We start from the raw sequence: 24,398 nt of genomic DNA, 5'->3' as shown, positions 1-24,398 counted from the left end.
ATTAGTTATTTTATATTTTCATTTGCAAGCAATAACGTATTTTCCAGCTGATAAGCTGATTTCATGGATACAATTTGCAGCCTGAGTTTCTGGGGTCGGCTTATTGGGCGGCTCGGCTTTTTTTCTGACCAAGTCGTATTATTACTTTTGAAACAGAATTAAGCCTTGATTGTCAGTTTTCATGAATTGGCGTTCTTCGCTGTGTTTATTATTATACTTGACGTTGCTATTGAAGTTTGCAGTTGCCACTCACCAGAATTTTCTTAATTTGGCATCATTTATCAAATCCTAATGGAAAAGAATTGGGTTGATTGCTGAACTAATCAGGTCGATGAATCATAACCTAGTCTGATTAATATACGCTAAGTGCTAGTCTATTCCAGAGCCTTTTTAATGTTGTATGTTCGCTGCAGACATTCACTTGATATTGTTATGGAATTGTATATTTGCATGCATTTTATGATCTATGAATTTGAATCGATGCCAATAATTCCCTTAATGGTTCTATGGTATTAGGGTAAACCTGGTCCATATTCTCATTTTAATGGCATTTTGTATTATTTGGAGTTTTGCGTATTTTTTATCGTGCGTATTCTGCTTTCAGAGGAAAAACTAAATCGTCACAACATACTGATGATACAGCTTATGGCAAATTTCCCAGCAAACAGAAGTGGGAAAACGCGAGATCAATTCGTTGGAATCAAGATGTACAAAGAGAAGAAGATATGAAGAGAATTGTAGAAATGACTTCCCAGTTATCTAAGAAGAGGCAAGTTTTTTTTATTTATCAGTTTGCATTGCATTAATTTTATCTTAAATAGTTTGCTTCTGTTTGGATTACTGAACTGTTTTGTTGTAATACTTTCAGTTGGACTATACAAAGATGTTGTCAGGTTTTGGTTGATATAGTGAAACAGTAGTTTTGCTCAGTTCGCAATATCATATGATTTGATTTAAATATTTTTATATGTGTTTCCCAACATTTTTGGATTTTCCCATTGCCTATGTTGAAACACCGAATTACCAACTAATATATATAAAACTTGTTTCCTTCTCTTGATCAATCTGTAATTGCATAATTACTAATAAGCAAGTGATACGAATAACTCACACCTTGGCATTTGCCCTTTTTTTTAACAGTTTATAATGTGTACATTTACATGTTTACATTGATATGTATTTCAATGAAGGATATTAGTAATACTACACACAAGTACAAAGTAAAATCTCTCCTTTTCAAACAATAGAATTTCTTCCTGGTATAAAGCGATGTTCTAATCTATGAGCCTTTCAATTTTGTGCAATTATACTTGTTGATGTGATGTTCTATCTTCTACTAAATATCAAATTGGCCTTTTGCATACCAGTTCTATTAAATTTGATTTAGTGATGTTCATATTTATAGTTCCATGGCGCTCCAGAAGTATGTGTACCAATATGGAGGTAACTAATTTTGTTCGCCTAATTTACATCAAGTTGTGTAAAGGGACTGAAATCGATGGACGGGGGTATATTCATTTGGCTAACACAGACAGTTCCCTAACTCAGAATAGGACTAAAATATGGAAAATTGGAATTAAATTATGGCCAAACTCTAACCTAGTACACACACAGGAGTACCCTACTTGTGTGATCATTTCAACTTTTTATTTGATTTGACACAGGATGGACAAAGGTGATAAAGCAAAAACAAAAGATTCTCGAGAGTATCCTGGTGGTATGTTCTCCAAACTCGAAGTTAATTTCTACTCTAATTTGAGATCAAACTCAATTACGGGTATGGGAAGCGGGAGACAACCCGGAGGAAGCAGCAATCGTGATAACAGAATAAGAGGAAGGCAAGGACAGGTCAGATACTGAAGAAGATTCTGCATAAAATTGTTTGCATTCTGTTAATTTTTTTGTTGAATTCATTTGCTTATTTCAGTTATAATTTGCTTTGTTGTTCTTCCACAAAATTCCCGCTGTTTTTTTTATTTAACTAAATTTGATTTTTTTAACTTAATTTTGGTACATTGGCTTATAATACCATCCCTGGTCTATTATTCAAGGTAGTCAGATGTTAGTAGCATCTGTCGTGATGATTGATGACTATAGTCAATGATATCCACTACTATGCTATTTGCAAAATTTTACTTAGACAATTTTGATTGAGTCAAGTAATTGGTTTTCACAGCAAGACTCTAATTGGATGAGTATTATTAGTGAGCGAGTCCATCGACTGTAGTAAGTTTGTTTATGTCACTGATATCGGCGAAATAGTTCGATGCCATTGTTCATTGAATGTTCTTTGTTTCAAATAACGTCTGTGCTGTAATACATTCAACTCTCACTTTTCACTTGTTTGTTAGCTTTTTTATTTGGAATTGGGTTTGTACAGTTCTCTCACATGCTGTTCAAAAAAAATTATGGATATGGTAGTTTGGGAATGGTAAAGATGTTGCATTAAATGAAACGTCTTCAAGATTAAGATAAGCATCTGAAGGTTTTAAGCTACAGTACAAGCTGACTTACCGTTTACGCTAAATATTTGATGTTCCTGAAAATACTTTACAAAATTGACACAAGTATTCAGTAAAAATTAAAACATTTCATTTTGTTCAAAGCGTCATGGCCTAATCACCCTGAAATTATGCTTAGTTTTTGTTTTGCTTTTTTGCTCTTCTTAATTTTGCTTGGTTTGAAAGCTTCATATTAGATAGCTCTGAAATTATCCAACACTAGTTGACAACCTTTATTCGAATAGGGAACATTATGGTACTTTCCGATCCAGTATCTGTCCTAAGAGAAAAGGGTGAACTTCCTCATAGAAGGCAGAATTCACTGCAGAGCTCTAGTATCATCTTGACTTACAGATTACATTATATTCTTGTATTACATTACCGTAATACAAAAGTAACCTTTATTGAAACCAATTCTTCAGTACTCAATATTAGATAACTAGGTATTCGAGTTTCATCATATATCCCTTCATGATTTTTTGTAACAATTGGCAGGAACTGGACAACATACACTGAGATGTACATTTTCACTCTTGTTAATAATAATTCCATGCCTTGCTCGAACTTCTGTGTTTAAATACAACTCCATCCGTGTTCATTCGGGACTATTATACCTTGCTTGGTTTGTTCTGCCTGATAGTATTATCAATTTCGCATAAAAATGTTTTCTAGCAAAACTTTGCATAGAAAAGTTTGCTAGCAAATTCAGAATAATATGCTTTTTATTATAAAATGAGATTACGTTCATTTAGTTACCTCTAATTGTATTGCTCTATTTCAATCAAGCTATGTTTCTTCTATATGTTCCCATCTTCATCTGCAAGTTGATTCGACACTCTTTCCTAATATGTTTAATTCAAGTAGCCAGAAAAGTTAAAATAAGTGCAAAATTTATTCAATATTTAGCTACAGTGGAGATAAGTTATTAGGCTACAGATTTACAGTTATCAGTATATAAAATGCAGTACACCATAACATGAAGATTATAAGCCTGTGTTTGGCCTAAATATTGATTACCTAAAAACAGAGGGAGCCAAAAAGAAGTTAATTTGTTGTGAAACTGGGTTTGGCTAAATAATCCATTTGATTAAAGAAATATTGGACATTCAATTAGTTTGATCTCAAAGGAATCGAAATCAATACTACTTCTTGAGAGTATAAGATTTTCAAAGACATAATTCATTTCAGTACAATTTGTCATCAATAATTGCATTTTTACTACAATAGGACTGTTTAAAATGTAATTAAATTGCAGGGAAGTTTTTCAATGCCAAACAGTTTGCATTTGGGCATTCCAAATGCATGGGATTTTGCATGAAGCAATACAATAATATCATAAACGAGTGCAGAAACCTTGATTCAAACTAGTATTGTACTATCCATACTCCTTGGTACTTGTTGTATATATAAAATGAAAAGTTAAAGTATACAGTTATACAAAATAGTATGACAATAAAATGATCACAAAATTTTACAAATTCATTAGAGAAAATTGACAATAATATACTGCTAAGTTTTATTAATAATAGACACAAAATCGAATTTCAAACATGCATTGCTAGATTTAATAGGTAATTGTGAATGGTGAGAATTTTGTGCCATCAATATCCAGATAAATTAAAATACCCTATGATATTTTGGTGTATCTGACTCTTTGTTCTTTTTAATTTTAATTATCGTAACCAAAAGTTAGTATCTCTTTGGTGAACATGAACGTCTCGGTGAACAAGATCGCCTAGGAGATCTAGAGCTATGCCTGTGATAATCATGTCTATCAGGGCTGCGACTTCTGCCTCTATAAGGTGGATGGGGCTGACTGTAACCATTTGTTAAACCCAATTTTGTTGATCTAATTCCTTCGGCGTATCCGACGTGAAAGTTTGGGTCCATGGTGTGCATTGATCTTTCAAGAGCTGTTGAAGTTGCAACTCCAAGTTGATGATTCTTTATCAACTTCTCAAGCCTCGAAACAATTTCATAGTCTGGAATAGCCAGTGATGTAACATCCAATCCCAACATTCTTGCGACCACCTCTCGGAAATCAACGAGCTGAAACACAATAAAATTTACATTCATCAAATACAAACTTTTAAATCCACCCGCTGATTCTGAGATAAGTTGCACCAGACTCAGAATTCTGTATTAACAACCTTTCGCCACCAATAATTTTAACACTGGCAAAATCCCTTCAGGGTGAGGGGAAAATTTTCAACTCCACTGCACTTTCAACAAGGTAGAACTCTTGACACCATAGGGGTAACCTATAATAAATTTCTCTTCACATCTACAATATGTGAGAAACAACAAATCGTCAAGACCCAACTGCGAATTGACTATCACTTTTGATGATTGGGACACTGGCCTTCTGCTGTGTAATTTGGTAGAGTGATAGATTTGCTAAATAAATCGACTAAACCTCTTCTCTTGAGTATTTCATTCGCAGTACAAACTATTCTCTTCAAGGGATTTGGAAATTAATAAATTACCTGTTTTTCTCTTCGGGTAATTTCTTCAAAGGCAATCTTCGTCGATTGTAAATCACCTGTGACGGCATCGAGCTGTGATTTTAAACGATCTTTTTCTGAGCTTGATTCATGGCTTGTGAAGCTAAGTTCTTGTTTTAATCCACTCAGCTTTTGTCTTTGCCTATCTTTGGTGTTCATCAATTTTCCAACTGTCTCCTGCAATTCTTCCATTCGACGGCGTTGCTCATGTGTTATTACCTACATGCAGAGTTAAATATTCTGACACAATATTTTATATCGCTTTCTGCATATGATATAATGTTGGTTGCTACATTGGCAAACTTTTTGATAAAATATTTATCTCCACTATGATTCAGTGTAGCATGGTCACTCTTCAAATGGGAATACAGTGGATAGATTATGATTAATCTACTACGCTATTACATTGACCAAAATGTCAAGTCAGAGAATTTAGACGTTTACATGAGCCTTTGTGATATCTATAATGTTCCTAATTTTGGCCCAAAGATAAATATGTTATCCATATAAGCACATGAAGTTGTGAGTTAACTAACTTTGAGGTTGTTTGTTTCTGCTAATTCAGCTCTTAGTTCTAGTGTCTTTGCTCTCTCGTCACCAAGAAGTTTCTGCAGTCTTTCCACTTTTCTTGACAATTTTTGAACTGTGACAATTGCATCATCTCTGAATAAGAGGGAACATCAAATAGTTAGAGAGTGGATATTATCTTTGTCATTTAATAATATTTTTTGTTGACTCTTCTTACCTGTCTATTGCAAGGCCTGATCGAGTCCTATCTCTCTCCTCCATTTGCGCAACTTTCTTTCTTAAAAGTTCCATGTGAAGTTCTTTATTCTTCAATTGATCTTTGAAATGTTTAACCTGACAAATTATTAAAATGAGATGTTTACATATTCATCAACCTATTTGTTATGTTAAATCTCTTTTTTTTGGCTAATAACAAAAAAAAATCATCAAGTGATGCGATATAAACTGAATCCTCAAAATTCGAAGTTCTGATTCTACACTATATTAACCTCTCGATAGTTTTTATAGCTTCATGCAGAACAGAATAGTATAACCTTCACCAGTTTGCATGATGAAATTGAGCAGTTTCTCAGAAAAGCATACCTATATCACATGTATGCAACAGGAAATGCTGGTCAATTCATTGCTCAATTAAAACCGACCAGTTTGCATGATAAAATTGAGCAGTTTGTCACACAAGTATACCCATATCACACTTATGCAACGCTAGTTAATTCATTGTTCAATTAAAGCTGGCCACTATACGCAAATATTTGAGAAATAGGCTATACCCATGTGGACATATTTCAATCTTTCCAAATGCAGTATCTTCCTGAAGTGCGGGTATAGGCTGCTATCATTCAATACTGTTTGAAGTGAATGTGCGGAACGAAATATGTTTTTTTCTCTTTGCCGTTAATAAAAAGCTATTGAAATACATGTTTGATGAACACGACCCTAGGTCCATCAACATTTTTTTCTGTGTGTGGGGTGGGAGCTCAAAACTGTTCACTCTGATAAATTTTTATTGTCATATTTGTTACCTTTCTATGTAAGTTGTAATTAGAAGATGTCTTTTCAGCCAGAGCCTCAGTTTCTAATTTGACAAGTTGTCTTGCTCTTGTCACAAGAATATCTGTGTTCAGATCATATCCAATATCTGCAGCAACTTCAGTCATGTTCATTGCTTCACACATGTCTTGCACGAATCCCATGTACTGTCAAACAGAATATTATTATTTAGAAAAATTTCAGACTGTGTTTTGTTTTATTGTCTATAACGGGTGTGCAACCTGCAACTACTAGAAAGCCCATGTTGAATAAAGGTGCGACCCGCGGTTTCAGTTATTTGTATTTTGCCCTTCTTTATTAAAGGTTTCACACCCCTGGTCTATAAAATTACATACCTTCTGTTTATCACTCCTCAGAGTATCTCGTAGAACATCTCCTGATGCAAGTTCTCCTTCAAGATTTCTCATTTGTACTTTACTTTCATAAATCTCAGATTCTGCAGCTTTAGCTCTTCGTATCGCATCTTGATGCAATTCACATTGTCTTTCCAGTTGGTTACTGAGATTTCTCACTTTATTTTCATATTCATCAACTCTCTGTTGGAGAAGAGATATAATATATATGTGAAGGAAGCTAATAAATATCTTCTGTCAGCTTTGTAAGGAAGATCTTTCTGTGAACTGCTTGAAATTGATTGTAATTTTCTCATTCTGACCGTTTCAAGATGTTCGAAAATAGAAAATGCAACATGGCGCATTCCATATTGTATGTGGAATATGTTATCAGTTAGCTGCTTCAAGAACTGATATGTAACAATAAGTTCATCTAGATTTTGGCATTCGAAAGCCGCAACTTTACTTTTGAGTGACCTTCTTGCACTTCCGAGTAAGTTTTTATGATTTTGTTGTGCCATTTTAAAAACATATATATGTATGCATGGCAGGAAACCTTGAATTAGGCTCAAACCATCTGATATATAAATTCAAATTATAGCCTTGTCTTATGTATCGGATATCTTGCATTGCTTATTATGCTATCACTCACCGAACGATTTTCTCGCGTGTGTGAAGTAAGTTCTCTTATTCTTTCTTTAATTGAATCTTCTCTTGCTGGAATTTCAGTGTATGGGTCACTCAGTGCCTACAGTCAATAATATATGTTATTGTTGCAAAAAGTGGAGGGACTTTCGATGAAGGAGATTACCGGTAAGTGCTCCTGTAGTGCGTGTACCAGGTTAGGGTTAGGTTATAACTTTATTGTGATTTTCCTTATTTTAGTTCCATTATGAGTTCGGGGACTGTCTGTGTTAGCCAAATGAATATACCCCCTGCCCATAGGTTCCAGTCCCTTCACACAACTTGATGTGAAGTAGGCGAAAAAAATCAGTTACCTCCATATTGGTACTTCTGGATCGGCGAAAATTGTTTGTTCAACTCACCTGAGCTACAGTGGTTTTGAAGGTTTCCAACTCATTTTGAGCCAATCTCTTCTCATGTTCAACTGCTTTTAAATCGTTTCCTATTGTGACCTCCTGTGATTAAAGCTCGAGGTTAGATTCAACACAAAGTATGACCATGTACTTCTCATGAGAACAATAAGCTTTCTGGGCGAATTCAGAATCTTTGATTCATCAGCTTAACACATAAGTGATTACTTACTCTGTTCAATCGTTGTGACATTTCCTCTCTCGATGTTGACCATGCTTTTTCTCTAGCTTCCAGGCGTTCTTTGAGAAGTTCTATTTCTCTTTCAAGATTGTCTTTCTCAAATACTGCATCATCTCTTTCCTGGTAGTGTATATCAATGAAGAACATTGTCAGATATGAAAATTTGTATCCCATCATAATAATACTAATGTTGCCATCTTTACACTAAACCAGGGCTATCCAACTGGCGGACCACGATCCCAATGCAAACCTTCTAAGTATTCGATTCGGACCGCAACTGTTTCTTTATTTTATAGCATTGGCCGTATTCATTTTGAATAGGCAAGGTTTTCTTTTTAGAACGCGAAGAAGTCTGGAATGGACTCTCGTCTGCCTCCGAGGGATTTTCACTAGCTGTCGTGAGACCCCAGAATGTCGCTTATTGCTTGGAAACCAAGCAAGCGGCGCGAGGTGTTAATGGCATGTTAACCATTGTGGCGTCACACGAACTCGTCTGCATTTCCTGCGTCACAATGCGGAAAACACGCGGGCTTCGAAGCAATTGCGGGATTTTGAAACCATGGCCGCTATGGCCAAACCCGTGGCGACTGACTTTTTAGCTGCCACAAATCAATGGCGAGATGTCGTTACCACGGCAGCAAATTGAAAACCAAAGGCGGCTAAAATTTTGCTGCCGTAACCACGGCATGTCGGCTGTAATGGCAGGGCTGTCCCTGATGGCAATAAATATGGGTTAGGTTGGAACATTTTCCTTATGGATACAGTTTTGATGGATTTGGGGTTAGGTTTCAGGTTTAAGTAGATATAATTCTGCATGATGCACTAAAATCTGGTACACGACTTTGTGAATATACCGGTAAAAGCGCCATAACCACGGCAAGAGCTGCCATCGGTACGTTCGTGGCAGCAGCTGTCATGAAGTGGTAAGAACCTCGCCTCCTCTTTGCCGTTTATTTTATTAATAAGTATAGAAAGTGAGTCAGGGGGTCGCGAGGTATTTGTTAACCACCAAAGGGGGTCGCGAGCCAAAAAAGGTTGGGAACCACTGCTCTAAACCATGCTATGTTGGAGGTATTTATAAATGCTATTTCCTGAATGTAATTTGTATATTTATTTGCTTGAGAGCTCGATTGGTGAGATATTGAAACAGCTATTTAGCCCATATTGTTCAAGTGATAACTAGTAATAAAACTAACCTTATGCAACCTGTCAAGCATATTACTTGACTCTGACACTGACTTTTGTTCTTTTCCTACTTCTGATACGAGTCGCATAATTGTTTCACGACTTGCTTTAGTTTCGAGGGTGTGTGCACTTAGTGCGTCTTTCAAAGTTAGCAGTTCACTACTCTTCAAAAGATCTTCTTGAAACAACTCTTTTGCCTGTAAGATGTGAAATAGTTTTTTTTCTTTCTTTGTGCATATAGTTTTTCAACCTGAATGCACGCTCTAAGATCCTAAGGGTATGTTCAATGTACCTTAGAGGGGTAGGACATAAAATTCACTTATTCATTCATGGTTTTGTTATTAGTTTTGAAGTGAGTACTTTTATGTGGTAAGCTGGTATCAAAAATCTAATCTCAAGATGTCTAAAAGTTGTTAAATAGGGTTGCGCAACAAATATATTGAGTAACATTTTCTTACAGCATTTTTTTCTATCTTTTTATCCAAAACATCTTGCACACTATTATACATATCCATAACTATGAGGTCATATTAAAAAAAAAACTATATCAAGTTTTACTTGTGTGAAGGTATGGTCGCTCCAGAAGTATGTATACCAATATGGTGGTAACTAATTTTGTTCGCCTACTTTACAACCAGTCGTGTGAAGGCACTGAAACCTACGGGCAGGGGTATATTCATTTGGCTAACACAAACAGACGCCGAACTCGTAATATAATTAACCCTAACCTGGTACACACACTACGGGAGTACCAAAGTATGTTCATATATATTAACAAATATATAAAACATGAATGATGCTGAATTTAGTTGTAGAAGCAAATCAAGGCTATTGAGTGATCTTTTTGTATGGAATATCCAATAAGAGACTGATCTCTGATATCATTAGTATTTTACCTTTTCTGCGATCTTCTCTGCTGCAGTTTCACTTTGTCCATTTTCTGTATCAATGTTCAAAGCATCACCAATAGTTCGAATAGTATCTTGCATTTTTCTCTTGTATGTCTCTGCATTTTGCTCTGCATCTTCTCTTTCTGCGAGGTGACTCCTATGTATTCGCATTTGAAATATTTAGAAAAAGTGCAAAGGAAGTAATTCAATGGAGTTAAATTCAAGTAGTGAACTGTACCACTTGCATTGATCAAAATTGCCTCATTTTGTATGGCATGTATGTTAAAATATAATTTTTTCCATGCAATTGAAATTCTCACATGTTAATATGGAGTGTATAGAAATGTTAACTATTTTGCAACTTTGTGTTACAGAATTCAGTGACCATTTCGGTATTCAAATAATTCATCTAACAGTTACCAAATTTATTTTAACTGTATTATTTTTTTCTAAAACTTGTTTTAGCCACCAGACGCTACTTATTCACTGCTTGATTACAATACTTGTGCCTGTCTCAAGTATCATCGATACCACAATGATGACGCCTCTTACTGTAAATTCCCATTAAGCACTCTGACAATCTAGGAATGTATATACCGGTAGTTAGACATTGTATAATACATGATCTGTGATCCTCTTATAAAGACTTTTGACACATAAGTGCCCCATTCCCTTAGTTTTGTCCCTTTTATAATGTTTTAAACAGTTATTTTATGTGCCACTTTCGATATAATAACTAACAAATGACAGCAATAAAACAAATGCATCACGGTCAAAGTATTGAACTAATCACATTCATTTTACTTTCAATGAATGTAGTTATGTCGAATGGTATCAATGGAAGGCTTCTGCTCCTGAATCCTTGAGGGAGGGGGGGGGGGGGGGGGGGGCAAGGGCCCAGTTTGAAAAACCTGATATAAATCATCATTTTACTTAGAACTAAATTTTTATACAAACTGATCCAGATGGCATTCATTTTGAATTGAATTGCACACACAAGTGCAATATATATATATTCCGGTAATCATCCTACCAAAGGTATGTTTGGTATCAGTCGAGAAAAATTTTTTCTGATAGTTTTGATTATTTGGACATAAGTTTGGATATGAACAATGTGGATATAGGTCATTCCTACCTCACTCTTGCTTCAAGTTCCAATATTCTTTCTTGAGATTCACGATTTTCTTTCTGCAAAGTTTGAATTGTGATATTTCCTCTTGTTGTTACTGTTTCTAGTGTTCCACTGCTGTCTTCTGCAAGTCGTGCTCTGTCTCGAAGAGACTAAATATAAAAGGGTAATTGCCATAAGCTATGAACTAATCTTTTCCTCGTGAAATTTGCTATAAATGAGGTAGTACAAACTCACTCAAAAATGAACAAAAACTCACTCACAGAGTCATGAGCAAACATTCTAATCATATGCACCAGATATGGTCAATATGGCTAAGTAAAATTCAGCGGGGAATCCCACATCCCTTTTCCGGTGAAAGGCTTTTACAAGAAATTTTTGATATGAAAGAACAATTCTTGCAGTCAAGAAAGTACAAGGGAGGAAAACTTATCTCGCTTTGACAACGTCTATAGGTATCAAACAAAATATATTGTTAAATTATTAGTAAAATATAGAGTGAGTTCACATTTCATAAAGAAAATATAATTCGTAATTCAAAAGCCAAATTTTTTTTTGAATCATATCTGACACTCTTTATTATTAGACATGCACAGTTTTCTGAATATTACTGTGTAGTTTAATGACAGAATGTCATTTACTTTACCTGAATGAGAGCTGATTGCCTTGCTGAATTTTCTTTCGAAGATTCTAGTTCTGCTCTGAGTTCTCTCATCAAGTTGTCTTTGGATATTAATCGTGAATGAAGATCCCGATTCTAGTTAAAAAATGAAATCAACAATTACTATCACTTTTCTCGTATCCATACTTCTGCTTGAAAATTTGTTTTCCATTAACTTATCTAAACAGTACATGCACGCCGATGTGGAGCGTTTGAAATAGTTATGTGCGAGAGAATTGCTGGACCTGTCGCTGTAGGGCTGTTCACGTAACCTCTGGCAATTACAGCTTTCCGCACCATCGCATCGAGTCTATGCTTTCGAAAACAAATAACTGGTAAACTAATCCCATACATGAAAAGGACAGGTAAATGGACGAAAGGCCGTGGTTTGCCATATAAATAAGTCGTCTTATTAGCATTTCTCTTCCCATGATAAATTCGATATGTACACATTTACACAATGGACTATACCTCTGCAGCCAGATTGTCAATCTTGACTTGTGCTGCAGCGAGTTCTGTGTTTGCAGATTCTGCTGAAATTCTATATCTTGTGACATCCTCTCTAAATGGTGCAGTTTCCCTCAGAATATTTGAATCTACTTGATACTAGAAAGAGCAAATTAATAGTTTGAATTTTATAACATTGAGCAACTGATCAAAACTATGTAGAATCCACTAAATGTAGCAAAATATATTGGTTGAACAAATAGACAAGTAAAGTGAGAAACAATCCATGAAATTGAAAGTTCTACTAATTTAAGTGTAATACAGGTAATGGAACCGTATACCCAATAACACCAGTCTCTTATTAAATCTGATCATCTACTTTTACCCATTCCAATCAATATCACTGTGATCATTTTCTTATAAAAGAGCAGTATTTGTTCGATCCACTAATTGTTAGTTTAATATATTATAAATAAGGATGAAATATACAATATGTTATGAATTTTTCAAATGTTTTGTGGTGGTTGAAGCTTTAGTATCATAGTAGTAACTATGATGGCATTGCATGGTTAAAATCTTTGTCTCATCACCTCAATCGGGTGTAATAAATAGGGCAATCAATGCAGAAGCAGGAAGATTTTAGTCCTTCCAAACCATAGAAGCTTCTTACCTAGCAATGATGATTGTGCAGAGCCTTGTTAAGAGTAAAATATGTATAAATATATTGTATAAGATATATGGATAATTATGCTTCTATTTGTAACTTTCATTTCTTTTGGATATCATAACCATGTATTTGTACTACGAGTTTTAAAATTTATTATTGTTATGTAACAGATTTAAGGTTTCTATCTTACCCGGGCTGCATCCATTCTTGGACTTCTGTAATGAAATTTGAATATCAATTTATTTCAGGTTGTTTTTGTTATTGCCTTTGTTTTTGTAACACTAAAAATTCAAATTGTCTTACCCAACTGACAATTCATTGATGAGTTCATCCTTCTTGGAAAGATCTCTCTTATATGATCTTATTTGTTCTTGCAGCTGGCAATTAAAAACATATCAATGAAATATGTGACAAGACCAAGATTGGAATCTAAATCATTCATCTGATCTTTGTAAAATAATAAAGGTTTCGTATTACAAGTATGTCCATTATTCCTTATTTTCTACTCGAAGTAAGGGTGAAATTAGTTACTACAACATTTAGATATATCTTGAATGGCTATTTATAATCTAGAACAGGGGTGTGCAACCTATATTAATACAGAACCACATACTAATGACTGGGTTAAACAGTGGGTCGCACCTTCATTTAATATAGGCTTTCTAGTAGTTGCAGACACAAAAATTTTAGGTATTGATCCTTTGGTACGCGTTGTTAGCTTCGCACAAGTTTGCTTTCGGGGCCGTGTAGCGTCATGGACATAGATAATTATTGGACTAGGCCTTGCAATGCTTGAATTACTCGCACGTCCCAGATCAAACTAAATTGAAAACTCGCTTCGCGGCAGCACACCATTCAAAATTGGCACTTGACCGTGGGTCACACAATTTTTCCCTTGTGGACCACATTTGTCCCGCGGGCCGCAGTTTGCACACCCCTGATCTAGAATATACAGCCTTTTTATAATCAGGCCACCTTTTTTCAATTTTTCATTTGATTGATTTGGAAAGTTCCGAAGCATAGAGACGTATTTGGCGGGCTTTAGAAATTCATCATACATTGATTTAAGTTTGTGTATTTGCATTTTGTTTGATGTTCGTTTTGAATAGTCCAATTATCATTTTTAAATAATTACAATTTTTTCAGGCTACCCACCCCCAAATCCAAATAAAATTAAAATGTCCGAACTGAACACAACAAAAATTGAAAGTACTTTATTATTTTGATATACAAACAATCTGTTCTTTACACATATATTTATTTGCAATGATAACATAATTAATGCACTCTGGTCAATTTTTTACTCACTTCAGATATCAGGCGGAGTTGTGTAGGTGAAGATGAATGATGACCATAAGATCCTGTTAATCCAGCGTTAGTATTAACATTGATCAGTCGATCTCCGCTAGAATATCCCAACCTGGGAAGCGGATCCATTATGGAAGATTTTTACTCACTTGTATACAGTTATAGCTGTATAAAATAAGTTTCTGTAAGTTACTGAAATTTGTTATTTCCAGGAATTATCCCAAATGTGAACAATTTCTAGTCTGTGAAGTAGCCGAATTGCCACTGTGTCCAAAATCAGAAGGCTATGATAATTTGAAATATTACCAAACTCAAATGAGATTATTTTAAATGTTTGAGTGGTAAATAATTTGATTGTGTTATGAATATTGAAATCTCTCTCAAGATACTCTGTGTTTTCAACCTCCTGACGTCCATGTCTACTATTCAAGGTATCTGTTACTCCATTGGAATTAATCTATACCCAAAACATTGCACAATTTTTATGTTCTATTTATTTGTGAGACTAGTAAATACATTATTTTGAGTTATTTTTTGAATTAAATTGGTCTTTTACTAATCTGCAAGGGACCACAACTACACAATGCATTTTAATTCCTCCTAGCTCTGATACCCTATCCTTAGCTTTAGTATGATTGTATGCTCGCTCCCCCGAAATGCAGGAATACATGGGCTAACCTCTATTCTTGCCTTTTGCGTACTGATTATCATAGTCCTAACTCTTTCTTGCACTTGTAGCACATATCTATCTCCACATGTTAGCTTTAAAGTATACTAGTATTATTTTTCGGTGTTCACGCCGTTGCTTGGGTACCACATGATACAATGCCATCACTGCTAAGTCAACACCTTCAGCGAATGTGCGGTCGATTGTCATCGAATCGTATTATTGGGCATAAATAGCGTCGGATTGCTAGGCAACCATTGAGCGCGCGAGGCAGAAGAAAAGAAACGTAAGATAGACAATCACTCCAGCGGAACGTAGTGAGATAAGATTTACATTACAGCATCGGCGGATTTAGTTTCCTTATGCTATTGATGTGATATCTCTTTCAGTGTGGAGAAAAAACAAGCAATGAAGACACATCGGAAAAATTCCAGCAAGGAATCCCGAATTCGTATCCCATCCAAGCATGTTTGTTGTAGTTACACATTTTTAAAGAATATTATCAATATTTGAATTCTGCCTTGTTCAAGCTCATAAACGCTTTTGTATGTTCAATTGAATTTATTATATTTGCCGCAGGGGGATTATCACGTATGACTTTGTTAAATTTGCACAAGTCTCCTCAATTTATTACTAGACCTGGTACTGATTGCGTGTATGAAAATGAGGACAAGATTAGTGGTGAATTTGTAAAATGCGCTTGTTCACTCAAATACGTTTTCTGAGTCTTGCGGACGCAAACGTTGTATGACCCTGTGATTATTTTAAAATTTGATGTCTTCCTATGAACTCTATTCGGTATGTAAGTTTCAGAATTTTGAATCGAAGCGATTTGAATCAACACCAAATCGAGTCGAAGCAATTTCAGCAAAACCGGCTTGATTCTATTTAAAAAAAATAATAATTCAGATAACACGAGGTGATTGCACTGGCTGCGGCGTTGTCTCCACATCGACCAAAAAAGTCTCTTCGTCCATTTTCAATAAGTTTACAGCTTTACTCAAGTCGTAACACCCGTGTTTTTTATATATATTTATATGGGTCACAGTATTAAAGTACCGAATGTACTTCGACTAGGCTACTTAATCGCAGTTTTACAACAATGTCATATTAACGTTCTACAAAGTACCAATATATTAACTTTATAATAACAACACCGTCACATTACTTTAAGGATAGACGATCACCATACTCGTATGTCCGATATTGTTTGTGAACGAAAATTTATGTGATAAAAAAATAAATATGAATGCAATAATCGAATGTGTTCTTTCTACTAGTAACTAGTTCATTAACATTATATATTAATATATAATCACAATTTATCCTGCATGGCGTATGTATGGGGATTTGTTCAAAAAGAATTGTTTTAAATCAAGTTTTTTTTTTGGCTGTTTTGTTCAAAATGGCTGTACTATTTGATTTTTTTGTATTAAATAGGATGAAGAAAAATAGATGTAAAAATTTGCCAAGCGCTTCTTATTTGCAATAAATCTTTCAAAACGCCACAAATATTGATAGAGGATCATGCACACATTCTCAAGCTGTAGCTCAGTGGTTGGCGCAGTAAGACGCAACCGTTAAGCCATTACGTGAACGACCCCGCAGCGATGAAACCACCTTGCGAAAATTGAAATGCGATCGAATAAATGAGTTTGTATAACCTTGAAAAACTCACTTCAACCTTAAAAAACAAAGTATGCTAAGCATAAATCAACCGAACAGTATTAACCGTAACAATGACTTCGTTTTGTGAGAAAAATGTCAATACATGACCTCGAACCCATATTTTGACGTCATAACAGATTAGTTGTGGCGTCTTTGCATCAGAGGACTCTTACAGTTAACATAGCCTAGGCTAGGTTGTCTCATCGTTTAAATCAGTACGTTGTCGCCGATGTAAGTATATTCTTTGCTGAAGGGCTGCACTCAATCGAATTGCTTTTGTAGTATGCTCGTGAGCTAATTTTCATGATTTTTCCTACTCAAAACGTCTCTCTGATAACTCGGCTAAACATTCCGGGTAAAATCTTATGACCTGGTGGAGATATAAAGTGGCGATAAATGTACGCAATAGTGGTAAAAGTCAAAATAAAAAATTTTACTTACATTTTTGATATTATAATTCCGACTGCGTGTGCAACTGCCAGAATGCAACGGTTTGGCGTAGTTTCGCGACGACGCAAGGGGTATTTCAATAAAAAATACAGAAAAAAAAATGATTCAAAACAAGCCCTTGTTTTAAAACACGATGTTTTTTTTAGAATTGATAAAAAAACAAAACCCTACGTATGCATTCAAAATCAGAGAATAATATGATGTAATACTACATAGAATCAGATTTGGAAAATTTTCGAATCGGAACATTCTGATTCGTTTTGAAAATAAAATATTTGAAACTTCCACTCTACAGTCTACTTCAGGGGTGGGCAAGGTTTTTAGACCGCGGGCCAAAAATTTTGCCCACCTAGACTGGCGGGCCATGTGAATGTGACGTAAAAAGTTACAGTTTATGAACAATAGGCCTGCTCACAGTGCTACAAAAGCAAAAATGGAAAACACTAGGCCTCATGCCAAAACTAAATTTAATCGCGATCTCAACAAATTCCTTGAGCTATTTTTTTATCTAAAATTTTGTTTTAGTTAGTTTATGGCAGCATCGGGCGGGCCAGATTGAGTTTTCCAACGAGCCGGATTTGGCCCGCGGGCCTTACTTTGCCCACCCCTGATCTACTTCTACCAGATGCGGAAGCAGAATTCGGAATTGCTGGGTGCATGAGAGATGGAAAAATCCGCCTGTGGGGGACTAACTCCACTAATACTGACAAGCTCCGCGCCTCGGTGTTATTAATCTTTAAAAAAGTGTCGAGGATGTAGTTTTATAGACATTAAGTCCAATTTGTAGGCTGGAAGCTGTTGACATGTATCACGATCACTTCAGATCTTTGATTCGCAAAGTAATGAACATTTACGCTAGATGTCGCAAGTAAACAGACAATTGTGTAACGCCGAACCTAGGTTATGTTATTGAGACAGCCATGTATTAAATGTCGCACGCTGCTCATTCGAGTGATGAGTTTAGCGTGGTGCAGAAGTGATGGGTCAGATCAAGCTATCGCGATAATTATGTTTTTGCCAAGGACAGTTTACACATAAGAAGTTAGTCCTACTATGGTGAATTTCATTGTACCACTCAAATAGGGATTTTCAGTATTTCATAATGTGCAATCAGTTTGAGGTTTCTGTATGTATAGATTCGGGATTGCTATGAAATTACAGTTGCATGATTTAGGATTCAGGTGATATTACTGATCGCAGCTTTTTCCGCGAAACATATCATTTATTTTTACCCCAGAGTCGTATTTGGAACTAAATTTCGTTGGGAAAAAATTACCAATAGGCTGCAACGGTTACAGCAAAGAGCGTATTTTAAGAAATATAAACTCGAGTATTATAGTATCATGTTGGTGATAATAACAAGAATTTGAGGTACCTTCTAAAATACCCTTAAAATAGGGGTGGGCAGTGTTTTCGAACAAGGGGCCAAAAGTTTTGCACATCTAGTGTGGCGGGCCATGTAAGTGTGAGGTAAAAAGTTACATTTATGAACAGAATTTTATATACAGTGTTACATAAGCAAAAGTGGGAAACGATCAGCATCGTGCCCTACTTTATTTAATGGCACTCTCAACGAATTCCTTGAGCTATTTTTTAGCTAAAACATCAACATTTGGATTTGGTCCGCGGGCCTTAGTCTGCCATGTCAACCTTAAAATCTTCTTTCCCAATTTTGTGAGAGACTTTTGCGTGTGATCTGACTTACATTAACTATTCCCAGAGCAGAATACCCTTTGCAGGCAATATTCTACATGACATAAATATAACCATTTTCAAATTCGACTTTGGTTGAACTGCGTTCTGTTGGCCCTGGCTCATTTTCTATACTGTCCAATGGAGAGAAATAAAAACGAAAGCCCGTCGTGTTCATGTTGGTGGGTACGTCTAACGAACTGCGCAAAGCATGGCGCCATATTTCCGATAATAGATGACACCTGGAAAACTACAGACCTACAGTTTTACTGATCTTGGAAATATGGAAACATTTTTATATAGTATCGGCAAACAACAAGTTCAATCAATATAAGCATACAACAATAATTTAGGATATCATGTTGCTCAGATACTGCTTGAAATTTATATTGTAGATATATATATATATATAATTTCGTACAGTTTACATATTAACAATGAGACAATATCTATTTCGAGTATTATGAAAAGCAACAAGATCGCTCTTGAGTAGCATGTGCATACGAGAGTTGGGCGTTAATTTGGCTTGGATTTGATCCAAAATATAGCATATTACATCACAGTTTTATATGTGCTACGTATTTCTATACACGGTAAATATTTATGAATATGGAAGTTTTATATCAACTCACACTCTTCAAAATTATGCTATGTCCTTGGTATGGATCAAAGTGTTTTTGCGTCACAAACTTCATATTACATACGTTTCATAATCCGCGGTATCGTTCTCTCGCAATTTCCAACATATTTTTACAAAAAATCTGTCTGTCGAAATCCCTATTGCCCTGGAGCAAATAAGTTCGAACGGAAGATATTACAATGTTAAAATATAGAATCGACAAAGCGATTAAAGCCAAGGACAAAATTATGAATGAAGTTCGTTCATATGCTTCGCTGTACTTATCGTATTGTAAGCGCTATTATGGGAGATTGCAATTAACGGGACAACGACGGAACTATAGGTTGTAGGCAGCTTAAGAGTTTGGAATGTACCCAGGTTACTTTATTCACCGGATCTAGAGGTTTTATGTATTATCAGTTATTTGAATGCGTTACCTGTAGTTTTCGTAGGAATCAAATATTGTCACATATATATATTATTCAAGCATTATACAGCAACGGCAGAGTTTGAATTAGCTGAGACGAATGATTTTTTCAAATGTATGAAAGGACTAATCAATCTTTTAGAATCACTACGTTTTGGAATCACTGAAATACTTCAAAAATCGTTCGAAACATACTCTAATAAACTCAGTACCTACTTTATGACTCAATAAAATTCAGTACTGACATTTAGTTTTTATGTGAAATAGCTTGTGAGGTTTAATTGTTCATGGCTACCGACTGATTCACTCGAACAATCTGAAATGTCATAAAAAGGAAGTCGAACAGACTTTAATTTCGACCTGATTTCAATTGCGAAATTAGGTTGATTAAAATATAGTTACTGGACAAAGTAATATTTCTCCACCGTAATAATAGTATATTTACTTTGTAGTGGATTTAAATACACTGCTGCTTACATTTTTCAGTATTATTAAACTGGTTTCCGATGGTTATCGTTAACGTCGGTAGGTATTCAACACCTAGAGAATGAACGCAAAGGACAATTCAGGTACGCAGTTAGTTTGTAGTCGAAATGTGTCACAGATTAATGAAGAGATCTATTGGCCCACTCTTGGTTAGAACGGAATGGACGTTTGGTCATGCATGGGGTAGTTTAGCCTGCATTATTTATTCTGTCGTACTTTGGGTTGAAACGCTCGAATTGATGCGCACAATACTCCAATTGTTAATACTATGACTTATGAACAAATCAGCTGATGACATACATTACCTACCACGCTCGTCCGTTTATTTATGTTGTATAATCTCCCAAAAATTGTAAGTCGGGCCTGGCTCGGACTTGAGTAGCAAGCAAGAATAATGGACTCTATTTCGGATTACAAACAAATATTTTTTCTCAACTTATTTTCACATCATTATGTTTTTATGCACAAAAGAAGTTATGTAATTGAATGGGGTTTGCCATACTGGAACCGGTTCGAACTTGTATTTATATTTGACCTTAAAGAGTAATAGTAGTTTATATATATCGAATTTCGTTCGTACTTACGCTTGGACGTTACACGTTTTTATAAGCTTATGATTGCAGGGTTTTGCATTTATCAGTGACTGTATCTGATATCAGCAAAGCAATTGAAAAAAATTAACAATGTGATGAACAATATAGCAACGTGTTTTCTTTTCTTATGTAATAGCACTATATAGGAGTATTGTGTTCTCTTCGGGAAACTTTTCCAGCTCAGCAAATATTGAATAAATGAAGGGAGGATTTGAAGTCCTAACGAATACACAACGAACTTAACAATCAACCATGGGCAAAGTTTCAGTTTCTGTCTTAAGGATGAACCATACTTGAACGAAGTTTTAAAAAAAATAGAAAGCGATCCAATTAACCGTTTATTTTTATTGCCTGCTGAGCAGAATTTACGATTCAGGTTTATGTTGTTTGTTATGCTGAGAGAAATCATAAATAAAATCCAGGTCGACTGGTTGAAATTCTTTAGTACGTTGGAGCCACATTTCTATTCTATAGTTGCAGAGGGACAATAGAGAAGTTTAGTGGTCAGAATAAGGAATTTTTTTCCAATCAGACAAAGAATATTTTTGCGTGGGTTAGCTAGCATTGGAATTCGATGATTTTCCAGAAGGCATTGAACCTTTTCTTCGACTTCAAACTTTAGGGAGTCGCGCCTCAAAAATATTTCATGTTTTGTATATATATAAAGATAGCACTCCATATGCCACAGTTTAAATATATATATGCTAATTTCTAGAGCCTATGTTTGAAGCTTGCATAGTCGTTAAACGGCCAATGGCTTTAAATTGAATCTCCTTGCTGTCTTAGATGTATTTAGATTGGACGTTATTATCATAATATTGCCATATTATAGATTATAATTTTCGTCTTCATGTTGTAGACACGTTGAAGGGCTTAAGGATATACAGGATTAGTTCCGGTGGTCGATTCGAGTTATTTTCATTAGACCTAATTAGTATAGACTGCTGGACTGCACTACAACTACGAGTCTGCGTTATATGAAAGGCCTCATTTAATAAGTTTCAACATTCTGGATTCGCTTAGTCAATCTGAATGATTGATCTCATATCCAGACTCTTATATGGTATTCCGGTATCCTATCCTACGTTCATTCCGGTAGCCACTCTACATATAAAACATTAGCCTTTACGTGTCCATATATGATATCAAGGATCTCATCGATTGTTGTCATGTTGTGTGCATTGTTCAGGAAGACAAATCTTCATATCTTCATATATCCCAATAAATAGAAAATCAACGGAATTTATATTATATATTTGCGACGCGATTTCACAGTGTACACAAAACTGCAACGAATTCCCATTTTAGATTCTTGAAAATATATAAAAAGGGACTTTTTTCACGATATGTCATTAGATACAACTTCAAAAAATTTTCAGTCCATTAAATCTATATTGTCATGACTGTTGTGTTACAAAATCAGTGAAATGATTAATGTGACAACAAGTTCCATTCATCAAACTCCAAATGGCCCACGAGAACACTTGCAGCATAGTGGTAAAATGAACGGCAAAGACGGCGTCCTTTTTGAACAGGGGTTACGAAGTTTTCGAGGATACTCATTGTAGGATACACTTAACAAATATCAAGTGTGTAGAATCAACATATGGAACTTTTCGCCTTTGATTGTTAAAGTTATGATGCATAGTTTCAATGACCTTTCGCGCGATTGTCACACAAATGCTCGCCTTTTACCGTTCTTTATTTTTGGTGCTCCCGAAGTATTCGTATCAAGATGGTGCACAACCTGAACATAGAATGTGTACCAGGTTAGGGTTGTGCGTCATCTTGGTACGAATACTTTCGGAGCGCTTGTGTTTTCGTCTTGAAAATTCAAATATATCGATGTCGGATAAAATCTTTTCATAACGAAAACAGGAGAATATTTTATCACTTCAATAATTTTTGGGGTAATTTATTCAGCATGATCGCCCTATTTGGTGTTAAAATTTTGAACTTTTTGTTGTGTGATAATTTTATCCTGACCTTCATCTATTACGAGTAAGTTCCTGTAAATGAACAACAATTGTATTCCGCCTGTTGAATAACATATATAAGAATTCCGATTTTATCTTCGTAACGAGACAAGGTCCTTCGACTAAAACTTTGAAATTTGAACAAGCGACCGATCGTTTGTTGTAGATTTTATTTCGATAAAGTGTGAAATAGTACTATGGTATTTCCAAGATTAAATAGAAAATAAACACACAAATTTTGCTCTTTAAAACTAGTTCTCTCACAACAAAAACTGTGGAAAACAAATTAATTTGATGAACGAGTGTATTCGACATTAACTATTTCAACATCTGCACGTTTACGTGTATATATATATTGATTCAGACACAATCATATTCACTAGCAATTGAGAAACCGGACACTGGAATCATGACGGGAATAAAGTTATCACAATCAGCTGATATGTATATTAATGAGATTTGCGTCTTCAGATCAGTCTCAACACTGTAAAGCTGTGTATAAAGAAAGCACTACTTTATGCATTTTCTGCATGATATGATTTATTTCCGAGGACAGACGTTTTTCTTGAAAAAGTTGAGAGCCGTTTTGCGTTACGGAGTATAATTCGACCTTGTCTAAAAATACAAGCCTGAAGTATCCAATTTTTAATTCGCACCCGATTCCAACTTTTGATTATCATTATTCGCGCGATTTAGCTTGCCAGAAATATAGCTGTATAAATTTGTATTCTACTTTACACTGAGTAGAAAACCTATGTTGTTTTTCTTACATTTCAGATGTAAATAAATATGATATAGTTTTGAACGGATGTCACTGCTACAAAAAATCCGATTTCTAAAAGAAGAAAAGACAGAAGAATAGATCAAAACCAAGGTATGATATAATATCGTAACTTTTTGTTAACTTTTTCAGAAGGTTGTGAATTGTTTCATGTTCGCTGTACCAGTATCTATAGTTGAAAGGTAGAAATTTGCATGGCTATTATTTTAATTTCTAAATCTCAAATCCAAGTTTTCCTGGTTTTGAAACGACGAAATTTGCTTTGTAAATCAGTTTTGATTTCACTTCAAAATTGACAAATATTACGAGAAACAGTATTTTTATATGTTGAAAAATAACGAATTTAAATTGCTTTTGTTCAAAATTTTTGGGCACTTCTAGCAATAGGAAAATTTATCGATGGCTGGCACGGTGTATAAAAACTTAAAAAATTAGTATAACATATTGATAAATTCTTCAAGTTAACATACTTGAGTTTAATTCAATTACGTTATTGAAATTGAACTATTGCGCCGCTATTTAGATTTTTTCCCCTTTTAGTTCCGTTTAATTACTAGTCTTA

The 24,398-nt window shown here is 35.0% G+C and overlaps 2 protein-coding genes across 2 annotated transcripts in view; one reads left to right on the top strand and one right to left on the bottom strand.

The window, feature by feature from the left end:
* LOC120335832 (SANT and BTB domain regulator of class switch recombination-like) overlaps positions 1-14,624 on the top strand; it is a 29,551-nt gene extending 14,927 nt beyond the window's left edge. The window contains exons 13-16 of the mRNA XM_039403442.2: positions 605-769; positions 1,665-1,848; positions 13,547-13,648; positions 14,483-14,624. Coding sequence (XP_039259376.2) covers positions 605-769; positions 1,665-1,848; positions 13,547-13,615 — 418 coding nt within the window. The 3' untranslated portion in view covers positions 13,616-13,648; positions 14,483-14,624. The remainder of the gene's footprint in view (positions 1-604; positions 770-1,664; positions 1,849-13,546; positions 13,649-14,482) is intronic.
* Positions 2,710-14,613, bottom strand: LOC120335831 (coiled-coil domain-containing protein 170-like). The gene is made up of 17 exons (XM_039403441.2): positions 14,478-14,613; positions 13,473-13,546; positions 13,360-13,384; positions 12,527-12,661; positions 12,041-12,151; positions 11,401-11,546; positions 10,272-10,422; positions 9,387-9,572; positions 8,182-8,310; positions 7,962-8,054; positions 7,568-7,663; positions 6,919-7,119; positions 6,556-6,729; positions 5,751-5,866; positions 5,542-5,668; positions 4,988-5,224; positions 2,710-4,550 (listed from the first exon to the last, which is right to left on the bottom strand). The coding sequence occupies exons 1-17, from the start codon at positions 14,604-14,606 to the stop codon at positions 4,191-4,193; spliced, it is 2,490 nt and encodes an 829-aa protein (XP_039259375.2). The 5' UTR covers positions 14,607-14,613; the 3' UTR covers positions 2,710-4,190.
* Positions 14,625-24,398: the final 9,774 nt, after the last annotated feature.

This window comes from Styela clava, chromosome 2 (genome assembly GCF_964204865.1).
Source record: "Styela clava chromosome 2, kaStyClav1.hap1.2, whole genome shotgun sequence".
Classification (NCBI taxonomy): Eukaryota; Metazoa; Chordata; class Ascidiacea; order Stolidobranchia; family Styelidae; genus Styela; species Styela clava.
The sequence above is the reverse complement of the archived record's forward strand: the minus strand, read 5'-3'. Positions and strand labels throughout refer to the sequence as shown.

Excerpts from the sequence above, each read along its gene's own strand:
- LOC120335831 (XM_039403441.2), bottom strand. The coding sequence starts at position 14,606 with ATGGATCCGCTTCCCAGGTTGGGATATTCTAGCGGAGATCGACTGATC. Across the intron at positions 7,664-7,961 it reads TCAAAACCACTGTAGCTCAG|GCACTGAGTGACCCATACAC; the intron begins GTGAGTTGAACA and ends TATTGACTGTAG. Across the intron at positions 4,551-4,987 it reads TTACCCGAAGAGAAAAACAG|CTCGTTGATTTCCGAGAGGT; the intron begins GTAATTTATTAA and ends ATTGTGTTTCAG.